Raw genomic sequence first — 15,960 nt, 5'->3', positions numbered from 1 at the left:
TTAAAGTGGAGTCTATGGGAGATGACCTTTCCGGAATTCAGAACATTCTGGATAATGGGTTTACGGATAAGTGGTCCGATACCTGTACTTCTAAAAATCATTTATACATTAAATAAAGCCAATAGGACTGTTTTGCCTCCAGTAAGGGTTAATTATATCTTAGTTGGGATCAAGTACAAGCTACTGTTTTATTACTACTTAAGAAAAGGGAAATCATTTTTAAAAATAAAAGTATTTGCCTATAATGGAGAAGTCTGAACTTTTTAGGTAACAGGTTTCTGGATAACGGATTCCATACCTGTATTTGTTTTATACCTATTTCGTTGACTGCCCAGTGGCTCAGAGATTATTGGAATATGCAGAAGGTTTCTCTAATGAGAAGCTGCAATATATATGTGTTGTCAGTGACACTCAAAGGAGCTGACAAGGGGCAGATCTGATTCCTAACAGTCCAGGTAAGCTAGCCATTTGACAAGCAGTAAGTGTAGAAATTATCTATAAAGTATTTGGCAAGTTTATATACCCTGTACTCATCAAATTACCCAGATCGTTACTTTATGACACGGTATTTTCTTGAGGTGAGACTTGATACATTTATTTATTTATTACATCTACCTGCATTCAAACTTTTTTTTAGTGTGCCACATAGACACATACAGGCCATGCATTCCTTAAAGGTTCTTTACTTTATTTTGCTTTTGGAAATCATGTGTATATGCCTTTTTAGTTACGTAAAATAGTTGTAGTCACTGGACGGCTTGGTCGTGCTTTAGCTGTCCTTTAAAGTGGACCTGTCACCCAAACATAAAAAAACTGTATAATAAACGTCCTTTTCAAATTAAACATGAAACCCAAATTCATTTTTATTATTATTATCAACATTTTTATATTATTACATCCAACCCCATTATAAAGGCATTTAAAAATCCCAGCTGTCAATCATATATTGCTTGCCCCACCTCTATGCCTTAGGCACAGAGGCGGGGCAGACAATAACTTTAGCTTTCTGTTCAGCACTACCTAGATGTCACTGCACATCTCACTTTCCCCCTCCCTCCTCATCATCTAACTGTGTAGCCAGTGCATGGGCATGGACATCTGGTCCCCCATTCTGGCACATAAACAAGATTTTGGCATGATACAAAGTTTGCCTTCATAACAGTGTCCACAAAATGGTGCCTGCCTGCTTGCTTTGATTGAGCAATTCCAAGACAGTAGGAAACAAGATTTATATTATTTATATAGCGTAAGTAACGTTTATTTTGCTTAACTAACAATATAGAAAATAATTTGGAGCTATGTCTTGGGGTGACAGGTCCCCTTTAAGTATCCCAATTGATGGCATATGACACAAAAGAGCCGTCAGTTTAAAAATTAAATATATCAAAATCTTTTTGATACCTATGGAAAATATTGCTGCATATAAATAAATAGAATACATATTCTCTCACTTTCTCCTTATTGTTGAAATATCTAGAATAATGGAGATATGAAAGCAGCAAAGACAAAGGAAGGAACCACTCTAGCACAACCAAGTGGCAGAGATTAAGGATGCAGTCAATCCTTAATTTTTTGATTAGGCCATTAACTGAACCTAATCCTAATTCCATTCAAATTTCAGAAAAAGAATGCATCTACTGTAAATAAAAACTTGTCACAATCAATTGTCCAGAGAATAACTTAACCTTCGGCTGTGAAAAGTGCTAAGATTTGGCAGAATCACACTCCGACCCCTTTATCCCTATCTGACAGACACAGGAAATTATTCAAAGCTCAACTCCAAGATTTACATTTTAGCTTGTAATAGCCCTGCTATTCTTGGAGGTTTGCAATTAAAAAAGCTATATGGCTGTTGAGGGTCACTGATGCCAGTAGCCAAAAATCTCTTACTCTGCAACGTTACAATTTTATTGTTATTTTTCATTACCAGTCTTTTGAATCAGACCCACCCCTATTTATAATTTAAATTCCAGTCTGTTATTCAAACCATTGCCTGGTTTCTATATTAAAGCAGCCAGAGAGCAGCCGAAATATCTAGGGAGCTGCTAAACAAAAAATAAGCAATTCAAAAAAAGACACATATGGAAGACCAATTGCAAATTGTCCCAAAATATCAGTCTACATACCCTATTTAATTGACCCATGTATTTTAGCTGTCATGTCTGCTTTTTCAAGCTCTGACCCAGCCAATGTGTATGCACAGGAGGAAGGAGAGCGATGCACACATGTGGGCAGCAGCTGGGAGGGCAGTCAGCAAAGATGAGATGATCTCAGCAAGGATAAAAACTCTGCTGACTCTGAGCTGCTCATTTATTTCAAGTGCAGACAATAAATAGGCTGGCAAATGTAAGAACACCAACTGTTTTTTTAAACAGTACTTTTCCTGCAACATGAACAATAATACAACTAAAAGGGGAAGCAGTCATTGGTGCAGATATTATTAATTAATTCCACACTTGTCCTACCTGAGAGTGAAAATACACTTTGTAATTCAAAGGGTATGCCAGAAAAGCTGCCTATGGCCTCTCAGATAGGCTTTCCATTATACCAATCCACTGCCAGGGGTTTCCTTCGCTGGATTCCCTCTATTTGCATACAAATGAAAAGAGGGTTTCAGCCTTCTGAGATTTGTTGCCCACAAATGCTATCCTCTTTGTAACATTTGAATGGCTGCAGGTATATTACATTACTATGATTTGGCTTAACTGCAGGGAAATGCCTTCTATTGCTTTTTCTTCCCTTGACATTTTCAGGAGATTTTAGCCCACAGTATCAAATATTTACAGCGGGCAACAAATCTCCCCATATGCCATTTTCCTAAATACTTTTTCCACTAAATGTTTTTTCTACATATGCTTATCAGATATCATTGTGGGCTGCACTGGTTAGTAGCTGGGTTCTGATCCACCACTGGGAGAACTTGGGCTTTCACAGGATTCCTTCTATATTCCTTCCATATATGGATAAAAATCAGGAGTAGGTCTTCCCGCCAAATAAACTGAAACAATAGAAAGCAACATTCTTCAGCTCCTGAAAACCTGAACACAATGATATCTGGATACTGAACTTTCTTATCTACTAATATTTCTCCGTATATTTGTTTTATGGTGATTACGTGCTGATTGGGAGATTATTTTAGTTGGCCATACTCATGTACATTTGTAAATGACTTTCCGTTATCATAAGCACTTATCATAAAATGCTCATCTAAAAGTAAGATTTGTCCTTTAGTGAAAAAAAAAAAAAGCCAAAAATATTTAACATATCTGTGTGATTTCTCTCTTTTGAGCCTATAAAATATTTAATTTTATATATATATATATATATATATATATATATATTCATACTGCTGTTATTTATTGAAACAAACAAGCGTTCCTGCAATCTCATTGACACCTGTCATCATTTTATCATGTAAGTACCACCTCCCTAAGCAATAAAAATCTGTCCATCCCTTCAATGGACAAATTGCACCGTTTAAAGACGAACATTTTTAAACCTGCCGGCTCGATTTTCTGACTGATGTGAAATGAAAGATTGCTAGATTTATGATCGTAGAGTATACACCAACCTTATGACAATTTTGTCAGATCACACTGAAATTGTGAAATAAAAATCATTAAGTGTATGGCCAGCTTTAGCTATAGTTTCCACTAGTGTTCATGAAGGTAGCTGGCTTTGCTTGTAGTTTGTTTTAATTACCATTATTCTTGGTAGCACTGTAACAGCCGTATTTTGCAGCTACAGCAGCCCAAAAAATGCAGATATGAAACTTTACAAAGTCAGGTTGCTCCCATAGACTCTAATGCCTTATAGTTTTCTGTGACATTTGACATTTTGGTGCTGTATTTTTGGGTAGCTCCAAAAAGCTGTTAGCAATCCAGTTAGCAAGACCAGAAAACTCCAAGTCCATAGCATTGCAGATAAGAGATGCCATACCAGAATATACAATAGAATACAACACATGACCAAAAGTATATATTAACTTCCCTTCACTGCATATCCAAAGCTGAAACACTATCAAAGGTTAAACTGTCTCTGGAAGTAACATTAGCTCAGGAATTATTAGTTGGAGCATATCTTTATGGGCAAGCCCAATGCCAGTAATGATCTAGTATTTGGATGGAAGCAAATTCCACCAAGAATGTTGGGAACCCTTCACAGAAGAATATCAGCTGTTATAGCAGCAAAGGGAGAACTAACTTCACATTGAAATCTTTGTTTTGGGAATGAGGTGTTGGACAGACAGGTGTAATGACACTTTTGGCTGCAGCATGGACCTAGAACAGTTATATCTGTCAGGTTAAAGTAAAAAAAATGCAATTATTTAGTCCTTAGGCCATGTGTCACATTTTGGTGCTAAACTGAATATCGTGGAAATGTAATGCAACAAAACTCAGTTAAGATGTTATTATAAACAGTGGTGAGTATGGCACACTGTTAAAATTACTGATCCTCAATACATTGCTTAACCCCTGTGTTTTAGAAATGTTAAAAGGAGACATATTGGATAAATGGGAAACACCCTAACTTTCTAGACTATGACCCCTTTATTGGAGCTCCCTATAGATCCTATCAGTTCTCTGTCTGTGGTTCAAATGAGGGGTGGGCGTGTCCTTACGGTCCCTGCCAGAAGCACAGCAGGAAGGGGATAGCCAATCACAGCCCTGCACTCACACAAGCAAAGACAGGCTTCAGTTCCCTATCAGGTAAGCCTAGCTGCTGATTGGTTCCTATCCTACACTGCAGTGTACTGAGTGCCGCCGGCTCCCCTGCACATCCAGAGAATTTAGTCAGCAGGAAGTGGAATAGATGGGCGGGGCTAGTAGAGTTTTGGTGGAATTTCTCAATAAATCAGACTAAATCAACTTTTTTTTTTAGGCACAATCTTTCTATAATAGAGGAGTATAATTCCCTGGTATACTCTTAATTTTTATATGATATGTCTCCTTTAAGCCACTGTAGCTCATCTTGGGGGCACTAATCTACAGGCTACTTCCCATCAAAATGTACTCTTTCTGAAGACACTTAATTAAAACATTTTGATTTTAAAGGTGGACCCTGCAAACATGATTAACAGATACCATAAAGTTAGTATTGCACATTACCAGCATCTGAGAAATGTGGCAGCTACAAGAGGATTCCAGTGGAATGGAGGCTTTGCATGCCCACATAACCATTAAGTACTAAGTGCTTCTTATAGCAATGGGACCCCATGGGAATTACAGCAACAGCATCCCAAACGCACAGCTGTGCTAGACCTGCCCTGTCCTCAGCAAATGACGCAAAAGTCTACAACAGTGGTTCTCAACCTTCCTAACGCCGCAACCCTTTAATACAGTTCCTCATGTTGTGGTGGCCCCCAACCATAAAATTATTCCTAAGACCACCGGAAATATGTGTGTTCCGATGGTCTTAGGCGACCCCTGTGGAAGGGTCGTTTGACCCCCAAAGGGGTCCCGACCCACAGGTTGAGAACCACTGGTCTAGAAATATTAAATATGCTTCTGGGGACCCATATGTATACAGAAACACTAAAAAGGATTAACCAAAATGTTGAGATATTTCTAAATAGTAAATATTTTGAAGTTTGTCACAGGGCTGACATTTTTGATAGGCTTTAAGTCTGTCCATCTGGTGAAAGAAAACCATTTACATCTACAGCCAACAATAATGGGCTAATTAATCTAAATCAGACCAAAAATGTGGTCTGCATTCCCCTATGATGCTGCAAGTTAACTAGATAGATCAAGTGAGTTTGAGGTCCCCAACAAAATAAAAAAACTGTAAACCATTTTTGTTAACCAGAACAGAAAACACACTTGGTACCAAGTTTATATATTTATAAAGACTATAAAAGAGATCTGCTGTAAACTCCTATTGGTAAATGTACAAAGCAGTGGCACCTGCCTGGATTATTTAACAGCAAACGCTACTTATTTCTTGGACATATTGTCACAGTAACTAATATCATGGTGATAAGATTAAATAGATTCTAAGGGCAAAGAGTTACTTAGTAGCAACTACTTGTCATGGCTACTAAACTCCAGAAAATACCCTGCCATAGACAATACTGAGAATTGCCTCTGCTAAAACACATGTACAGACAGTTATCAGTAAACAATCAGCATTGTCTATATCTGTAGCTGTTACTAGTAGCTCCGTGTGTCTTCACTCTAACACTGAAGTGAATAAAAGGAGATATAGTAAAGGGGAAAAGGGTGTTATATGCTTACAACAACGGCACGTGAGGCCAATAATACAGCAATGTGCAACCTATGGTGGCCCTCCAGGTATAGAAAAACCAAAATTTCTAGCATGTCAAATATATCCAGAATGACTACATGTAATGCTGAACTTCTGGTAATTGTTACCATTAATGTTAGCGATAGCCAAAATCTCTAGTCCCATATATTTGTCCATCAATTACAATGGAATCACTGTCAGAATGGAAATGTGTGTCTATAATTTAAGTAATGTAGAGCAATCTATAAGATTACTCAATGGCTAGAAACCCTAACTAGTACTTTGCAATTAATGTACTTCAGCCAAAAGATGCCCATTATGGAGGCCCTCCAGTTGTTCCTATGCTGTATCAGGCATCCATGGGATTCTGGGAGTTATAGTTCAGAGCAGCTGATGGGGGTAGCTTAGGTTGGTGTATCTTGGTTGAGACCAAAGCACTTTACATTCCTAATTATTTGGAGTATATGCTCATGCACAATGCTCAGTCTGACACAGAAGTCACTAAGAGGACTGGGTAAACCTGAGACTCAGCAGCTAATCTAACTACAACTCCCAGAATACTCAGGTACTGGCAAAGGCAACTGGGAGCTGCAGTTTAAGGTTAAAGGTATATGTCAAGCTGGCCCGTGTGGCAAGCCTCCTTGTTCTCTGCTAGCCCACAGGTAGTGCCGATTACAGCCGCCCCAGGCGACTTGTTGCCCTACGGCTGCAGCCCAGCGTTGCCCCCCTCCCCCCTACAAGGCCTGTAGCACCTACTCACATGGGCTCCAGTAACTTGGCCAGCCACGTCTTGAAAGCATCCACATTCTCTATCAGCATGTCGGCGGCTATCGCGGGCCCGGGTTGGGGGGCGTGGAGGAGCCACTATCGCAGCAATATCGCGATACAAACGCTCCTCATTCTCCGTACTACTGGCCTCTGTGTCGCTTCTCTAACAGGTTCCAATAATGGCAAGGAAATAGGGGGGAACGGCGGACACTGAGAAATGCTGTCCGAGGGTCCCCACTGTAACACCGGATCAAGTCCCCTAACCAACAGCAGTACAACTTAGAAGACAGCAGGCCCTACGGTGAGCCGGAAGACGGACAGCTTAGTTCAGCCAATCATCTGCAGAGCTGGCGTGAGAGGACACCAATTGGTGTGCTTTGTGGGCGGAGCTGAACGAGTGGCGGACACCAGGAGGAGGACCACGCATGGAAGCAGTGTGCTGCCGCATGGAGAAGGTGGTGTGTGTGTATTACACTGGGGGGGTAGAATATTCTCTTTAAATTGTGTATGTGTAGGCTATAGCCGGGTTACCCGGTCAGTTTAAAGGATTATAGTGCACATAATATATTAGTTTAGGACAAAGGGCAAGTGCAGCCTAGAGCTAACCTTTGCGCTCATATAATCATAGACCTGAAGTGATATTGAGTTGCTGTATGTGCCGTGACTTTCAGTAGCACTAGCCACATAATAGGAAATGGAAGCTGCTTACTCATTTGCTACCAGTGTAAACAGAGAGTGGCAGTACCATTTTAAAAATAAAAGGGATGGGACTGAAGGCCAGGAGGACTGGGACCTTACATTGTTACTGTATATACTCGAGTATAAGCCTAATTTTTAAGCACCCAATATGTATGTATGTATGTATAACTTTATTTATAAAGCGCCACAAGGGTAAGCAGCGCTGTACAGTCTTACAGAATACAAAATTACACACAGGGAGGATGAATGATATAATAAATAAATACATATATGTATATATATAAGTACCATGTGGTATGAGACACAGTAGGAAGGAGGTCCCTGCCCCGTAGAGCTTACAATCTGAGTGGTTGGGTAACATACAGGCACAAACTGGAAGGTAAGAGTGCATCAGGTATGGGCATTTGCCCTTAAGAGCAGGACTGGGCAAAATGTGCTGAAAAAGTCACCCTCGGCTTATACTTGAGTCGGGTGCCATGGGTCCCTCCAGACTAGCACCCTCTGTCCTTTGTATGCAAATTAGGCCACCCACAACCAGACCCTCCAGTGCCCTGGCCCACTACCAAATTCATCTTCATCTACCATTCTTACCTGTCCCATTCTGCACTAGACATTGCACTTTATATTCTATATAAACTATATATAGTTTGAAGGATTTGATTGAGCTAAGGGGGTAGTACTCTTAAGGTATCATTCTTGATACCATATTGTTTTTGTTGACCCTCTTCTTCACTTACAGAGCTAGTTTACTGTTTTTCTTTAAATATTTAAAAACATATACCCCACTGGTGTCCTAATGTCCTATCTCTACATATTGATAATGGGTGAGTGCAGAGGATCTTTTGCGGTTGTTTATATGTATTTTGTGGTCACAGCTTCATTGCACCCCCGCCTAATGGTTTATAATTTAGTGTTTGAGCACAACTTTCCCTTTTTCTTGTGTTATTGTTTATACAGGAGCAGTGGCCAGCTCCATGTTGTAGCCCCCACTATTCCCAGCTACAGTCAGGTGATCCCAATGGAGCCAATAAAAGGGCAACCATATGGGAGTTTTAATCTTATAAGCAAGAATGTTGCAGGTAAAACTTAGTCCCTTTGCTCAGTACTAATCTTAAATTACTTATATAGGTCAGTCAGTGTAGGACTGGCCAGAAGGGATGACTTTGATGTAGTTGGCCAGCTTGAAGTATGTATGGAGGGCATTTCTAAGTAGCTGAATGCACAGAATGTCCTAATGTCCTATCTCTAAATATTGATAATGGGTGAGTGCAGAGGATCTTTTGTGGTTGTATATACCCCACTGATGCCTCATTTAATGTCATTTCATTGGTATTTATTTTGATTATTGAAACTTAGCAGTAGCTGCTGCATTTCCCACCCTAGGCTTATACCCAAGTCAATAAGTTTTTCCAGTTTTCTTAGGTAAAGTTAGGTACCTCGGCTTATATTCGGATCGGCTTATACTCGAGTATATACCGTAAGTTGGGTTGAAAAAAGACCAAGTGAACCTGGCACACACACATAAACCCATACCGACCTATCTATACACTCACTGTGAAAAACCACCTATGCTGCTTCAAATGAAAGTTATATTCCTCTAATCGAAAGGGGTGGCCTCTGGTGCCCTGATCCTTTTAACCCCCTTTAATGTACTTGTAATATGTTAATAGGTATGTTGTGTAAGTTGAGGGGGCATTTGTATAAAAGTCTTTACGCAATATTGTGTTAGGGATTGATGAACATTTGACACATACTTTATAATTAGTTTTGATTACCACAAAGCCCAAAAGCTAATTGATTATATTTTATTCTGCCTGGTTGGGCACATAAGTGCATTCAGATAGGTGTTTTAGTAAATTATCTGCAAAAATAAATTTCAATTAATGCATATCAAAGCACCTAGTGTCTTCCTTTAAAGCACATATAGCTGCCGTTCAGTCTGGTTGCAGCCCTACAAGAGTCCTTTTTATTGGTGTTATCCAGCCATCAGATAATCGATTAGAACTATCTATGTCCAAGGTCCTCTCTACTGGGCATTGCTACAGGAAATTCATAGTCCACCTGTTTGCCTAGCTGTGTGGGCAGCTATACAATGTGTTCAGCAGCAATACCATGGAATAGTATTTTATTTTGTTTAATGTTCTGCATATCTGTTATCTCCAGGAACCAGTTGGCAAGCCATCATACATCAGTTGGAACAGTTCAACTTGAACTCACAGAAGAAGTGAAATGTCCCAATAAACCATACCTGGAACACCTTGTGGTGCCGGCAAATTTATTTCTATCAGGGCTGTCCAACATCTGGTCCATGGGTCCATGGCTCTTAAAAATAATTTATGCTGGCATTTATAGGAATTGCCGAATTTTCTAATCAAGGAAGGTTATGAGCTGTTTTTTACTCCCCACTTAAGACAGACAGAGGATTAATAAACTAGTAATTCTTTCTTTTGTATTTCAGAGTTCAAGGGCATTTTAAAGGGCTAATGTCACTGTGATTAGAATTAAACAAATGCATCTGTTATTGACAGCCTTGATCAAACATACTGATTCCATTATGATCTAGCACTTTCATGTAGTAGGTCAATAGCAATAAGCTTGTCTTTCAGATTATCAGAAGATCCCTTCAGCATACTAGTTCCCTGATCAATGAGAATGTTCTGTCTGTCACTGACAATTCGATCATACACGAACAAACACCCATATGGTACATATGAATACTTATTTCAGTACTTATTCTCCATCCCCTATTTTTTCCAGCTCTCACTCTCCTTTGGGTAATGAAAAAATACAGAGTGCTATTATGAGATACATAAACACTGAATGGACTTAACTGCATAATTACAGTTTTCCATATTAACAACAAACACCTCTTCTTAAACATCTTCTAGCTAGCCTCAACTGTTTGGAAGGATGTTGTAGTTTTATAAAATAAGATTATGTAATATTAGTGGAAGTGTTAGGATGCTAAATTCTTGGAATGTTTACCAGTCAAACCAGAAGTGAAGGTCCAAATGCAATTGTATTGGTATACAGTATTAAATAAAAATTAACAATAGCCACCTGTTAAAAACAGTCTCTTCCCCACAGACAGCCCATGCAACTCTCCTTCTTCAGACATTGTGATGGGAGCCCTTTTCCTTTCTTTAGAAAACAATGCTGACAAGACTAACTTATTGAGTGCTAACCTATTGAGCTTTTTAAATTGGCCATATTTTGCTTTAATGTATTTGATTATCAATTTCTGCATGCCAACAAGAAATATAGCGTCAAAGTAGCAGTCAAAGGGATTCATTTACCATAGCGATGCAGAAATATGAAAAAATACTCCTTGCAGAGGGTAAGTAAAGTATCACAAGTGTCTAGTGGCAGCCAATGGAAATAAGCCTGAGATGGGAACAGGATCCCCCGGAACTCAAGAAGAAGGTTCTTTTCCGTTTTCCAAAATTCAGACCACAATGAATCATGCTAATCTACAAATGACACAATATAATTACAGGTGTTGGATCTGAAATGCAGAGATTTAGGGCTGTGACAGACGGGGAGATTAGTAGCCACGCGACAAATCTCCCTTGTCGCGGGCGACTAATCTCCCTGAAATGCCATCCCATCCGGGATTCGGTGCATCCTTAGTTGTAAACCCAACCGCAACAATGTCCCATTATGGCAGGGATCCCCCAACCTTTTATACCCGTGAGCCACATTAAAATGGAAAAAGTGTTGGGGAGCAACACAAGCATGAAAAGGGTTCCTGGAGGTGCCAATAAGAGCTATAATTGGCTACTTTATAGCCCCTATGTGGACTAGCAGCCTATAGAAGACTCTGTTTGGCATTATACTTATAGTAGAAATTCAAAAATGAGCACCTGCTTTGAGGCCACTGGGAGCAACATCCAAGGGGTTGGTGAGCAACATGTTGCTCCTGGGCCACTGGTTGAGGAACACTGCACTAGGGGGCCTAGTTATTTATAATCAGCCATCTTGTTGTTATCTTACATATGTCATTCTTTTCTTTATAATATTTCTATTACATATCACACATGGATATAAAGGACAGACTTGTTCAGTGGTGGAAAACTATGCTTATTGCTTTCCATTCCACTTGCAACATGGAGCTAAGTTTACCTGAATCAGCTGGGATTCACATTGGAGGATTTTTTGCCTTGTAAAGCAGTCCCTGACTGTGAAGATTTGGGAAAAAGTTTTTAATAGGTTTTATTGTGCAATACTGCTTTAATACAACCCTGATGTTGGACTACAGAATGATGATCTTATTAAAATATGTCCAAAAATATGGTTTGAGAAAGCAGAGTAGCACTTCAGGGTGGGCAGCCATTGTGTTTAGCTGTTACATCTGGATTTTCAGTGCACATGCTCATCCTTGGAGATCAGCACTGTGGAGCCTCCACCTCGCAGAGCAATCGTTTTGTTGCGCCCCCCACTACTACTGCTGTTTCCCGCCTTAAACCTTTCTGCCCCTTACATTTGGAATGCCCTCCCTGATTTCCTCCGGAGAGAATCCTCCCTCAGTCTTTTTAAAACTAAACTTAAAGACTACCTTTTGGAGCACTCACCCAGCACCTGATCTGGGAACTAGCACTTATATTGTAATGTCAACCACTGTGACCTACAGCACTTATACCGCATTTGCCTATTTGTGTCTGTAAGTTACCCTCCCATATAGATTGTAAGCTCTACGGGGCAGGGACCTCCTTCCTCTTGTGTCCTCGACTCTTAACTTATTGCAGCTGTATTTATCTTGTAGTTTGTATTTATTATCTTATTAACACCCTGTTTGTATTAATGTGTTCTACTGTACAGCGCTGCGTACATAAGTAGCGCTTTATAAATAAAGATATACATACATGAGACACAACCAAATATAGCAGGTGCCAACCTGTTCTGCAATTACTGCCCACATGCCTTGAGGAAGAGCCCGGCCAGGCTCGAAACGTCGCATTTTGTGTACAGTATGAATTTGATCTTTTAATATACCTTTTGCACTTTAAAGTGTGTGCAGTCCATTCTTGAACTTATTATATATATATATATATATATAGACGAAAAAGTGTCGGCACTCACAGGATTCTCACGAAAATATTCACAGGCAGTACATCATGGTTGAATGCAAATAAAGTGAGGTTTATTGGTCCGGACTTCGAAATTATAGATGATAAGCTTTTTTCCTTTCTGAAACCTGATAAACCTAAGGTAGCAATTTTTCACTATCTACCAAAGGTCCATAAAAAAGAAAGACCTCCACCAGGTAGACCTATTATAGCAGGTATTGGTTCTTTAGGTGAAAACTTGTGCGAATATATTGATTTTTACTTACAACCTTTAGTTCTCAGACTACCAAGCTATCTAAAAGATAGTAACCATTTAATACACATATTAAAAACTTTTCACTGGATACATGATACCCATAAATGGGCCTCAATAGATGTTGTCTCCCTCTATTCTTGTATCCCTCATTCTTTAGGCCTAGAAGCTATTCGGTATCACTTGATTCACTTTAGCACATATGAGGAAAATCTAATAGCATTTATTCTTCGAGCCATACAATTTTTATTGACACATAATTTTTTCTTGTTTGATAAAAAATATTACCTCCAAAATCAAGGTACGGCGATGGGGGCTAAATTTGCCCCATCATATGCCAACCTTTTTTTGGGATGGTGGGAGGATAGACATATCTTTAATAATAATATTTTTCATGAACATATTCAATATTACAGTCGTTTTATAGACGATATAGTAATTATATGGTCAGGTACCTCTGATAAATTTAAAGATTTTCTTACCTCCCTCAATACAAACACTTACAATTTGCAATTCACATTTGAAATCAATGATACTCACTTAAATTATTTGGATATTAAATTATCTGCTAATAATCACGCAATCACAACCACTATTTTTCGCAAACCATGTTCTGCGAATACTATTCTAGATGCTAAATCTAGCCATCCTAGACACTTAATCCGTAACATACCGTATAGTCAATTTCTCCGCTTAAAAAGAATCTGCTCTGATGAAAGAGATTTTATAGATAAATCTAGGGATTTGTTTAAGAGACTAAAAGATAGAGGATATACTTTAGATATTTTGAATACGGCATATAAACGAGCAGCTTCTGTTGATAGAAATAATCTCTTTAAAAGATATACAACACAGAAGAATATAGCAAGTTCAGCTAATTATGTATCCAGCAAAATTGAACTGACTCCTACAGAGTCAAGGGATATATCCCCCCCTTTGTCTTGTATACTTACCTATAGTCCGCAATTCAATGCAATTAAAAATATTATAGACAATAATTTAGTTATCTTAAAAACCGATCCAATATTTAGATCAATATTAACTAATGGCCCAAAATATGTACCTAGAAGAACAGAAACCCTAGGGAACAAATTATCTCCGAGTTTAGTACAGACTAATCAACAAGAGAAAACTTGGCTAACCATGAAGGGTAGCTTCAAATGTGGCTCTAAGAGATGCATTACATGTAATTTTGTCAAAAAAACTGAAACTTTTCTATCAACTGTCACTCAAAAGACATATTCTATTAGGCACTTTATAAATTGCAATACAAGATATGTCATTTATCTCCTTACATGCAAGAAATGCGGGAAACAATATGTTGGACAGACTAGCAGGAAGTTAAAAGAAAGAATCCGTGAACATGTTTTAAATATCACGGACACTAAATCATATACACCAATAGCTAAACATTTTGAAGAATGTTCCAATAGATCTTTAAGTAATCTTTTAGTTACAGCCATTGATAAGGTTACCCCTAGTCCTAGAGGAGGTAGCATTGTCAGTGCCCTCCTAAAAAAAGAGACAAAATGGATTTTCTACCTTCACACTAGACAACCTAAGGGTCTAAATTTTGATTATGACGTATCTTGCTATGTATGATCTTTGCTATATATGATTTCTATTTGACTATACTTTAGACCAAAATTTATATCCTATTGTCTTTTTTTCTATTCTTTATTTGAGATTTATTTGGTAACTGGCTAGTTATATTTCATACATATTTAATGAAACATTTTTAACAATTTCACATGTAATTTATATTTATACTTCACTAATCTTTATAACCTGGTTAGCAGCATTAAAGCTACATAAAAAAAAAAAAAAAGGGGTACAGATATACTGGACCTATATTTATACTTTTTATACTGATTTTTATACTGATATTTATACATAATATTGCCTAGTGCAAATTTTATTTACTATTAAAAAGATTGCCCCTTCTTTCTACATCTACTATTACTCTTATATATATTAACTTAACGATCTGTTTGTTATAAAAAACTTTCCTTGTTTGAACACATGTACCTTTTCCTCAGACTGATTTGTAAATTCATGTCTGATTACCAACTGACCTTTCAGGTTTTTGATTGGTCAATTAAGTCTACATCAGCTAATTAAGTTTGAATAACCATTGGCTCAAGTTGTTTTAAATACGTTGTATGTATCAATTCTCATTCAGCCTATGATTAAGTACCAGGAGGTACGAAACGCGTAAGGCTCTTTGTATCATGTGTTAAATAAAAAGTTTTTTTGATTTTACCTCCACTTCTCATGAACAATTGCTATCCACTAATGATTTGACCGGAGTGCCTGCCTTTTTTCTATTTTTGAGCCGGACCAATAAACCTCACTTTATTTGCATTCAACCATGATGTACTGCCTGTGAATATTTTCGTGAGAATCCTGTGAATGCCGACACTTTTTCGACTATTTAATTTTGCTGCTCTGGCACCCAGGTATTGTACCTAAGATTTTGGTGTGCTCCCCACTCTGCATTCTATATATATATTTAGATATATATATATATATTTAGATATATAGAAATTCAAAGGGGAGCTTCATCCACAGTGAAATAAAGTGATAACCAACTGTTCAACATACATTCATTAAACATTATCAGGGGGTTTCAAGATAATTGTAAATGTTATTTATTTATTATTATCAAATGCAATATTAAATAAACTCTGGACTCTGACTCTTTAAACAATGTTACAAGCCACATAACAGGCCTAGAAAAAAAACCACACTCCTACATTTTTATAAGAGCCAGACCCAGAAAACAAAAAGAGAAAAACAAATACTGCTTATAGTTGCAATAAACTCTTTAATCTCTAATTAATGAATACTTTCTTGGGATAGGTCCCCATGAAAAAAGGTGTAATATCACACTCCTCCACAATTAACAGCTGATTAGAAGGGAAAGGG

At 38.1% G+C, this 15,960-nt stretch overlaps 1 protein-coding gene across 1 annotated transcript in view; it reads right to left on the bottom strand.

Annotated features, from left to right (window-relative positions):
• Positions 1 to 7,318, bottom strand: part of rbm27 (RNA binding motif protein 27) — a 44,008-nt gene extending 36,690 nt beyond the window's left edge. The window contains exon 1 of the mRNA XM_002935266.5: positions 7,007 to 7,318. Within this exon, the coding sequence (XP_002935312.3) occupies positions 7,007 to 7,065 (59 nt within the window). The 5' untranslated portion in view covers positions 7,066 to 7,318. The remainder of the gene's footprint in view (positions 1 to 7,006) is intronic.
• Between the last annotated feature and the right edge of the window lie 8,642 nt (positions 7,319 to 15,960).

This window comes from Xenopus tropicalis, chromosome 3 (genome assembly GCF_000004195.4).
Source record: "Xenopus tropicalis strain Nigerian chromosome 3, UCB_Xtro_10.0, whole genome shotgun sequence".
NCBI lineage: Eukaryota > Metazoa > Chordata > Amphibia > Anura > Pipidae > Xenopus > Xenopus tropicalis.
Note: the sequence above shows the minus strand (reverse complement) of the source record. Positions and strands in the feature narration are given on the sequence as shown.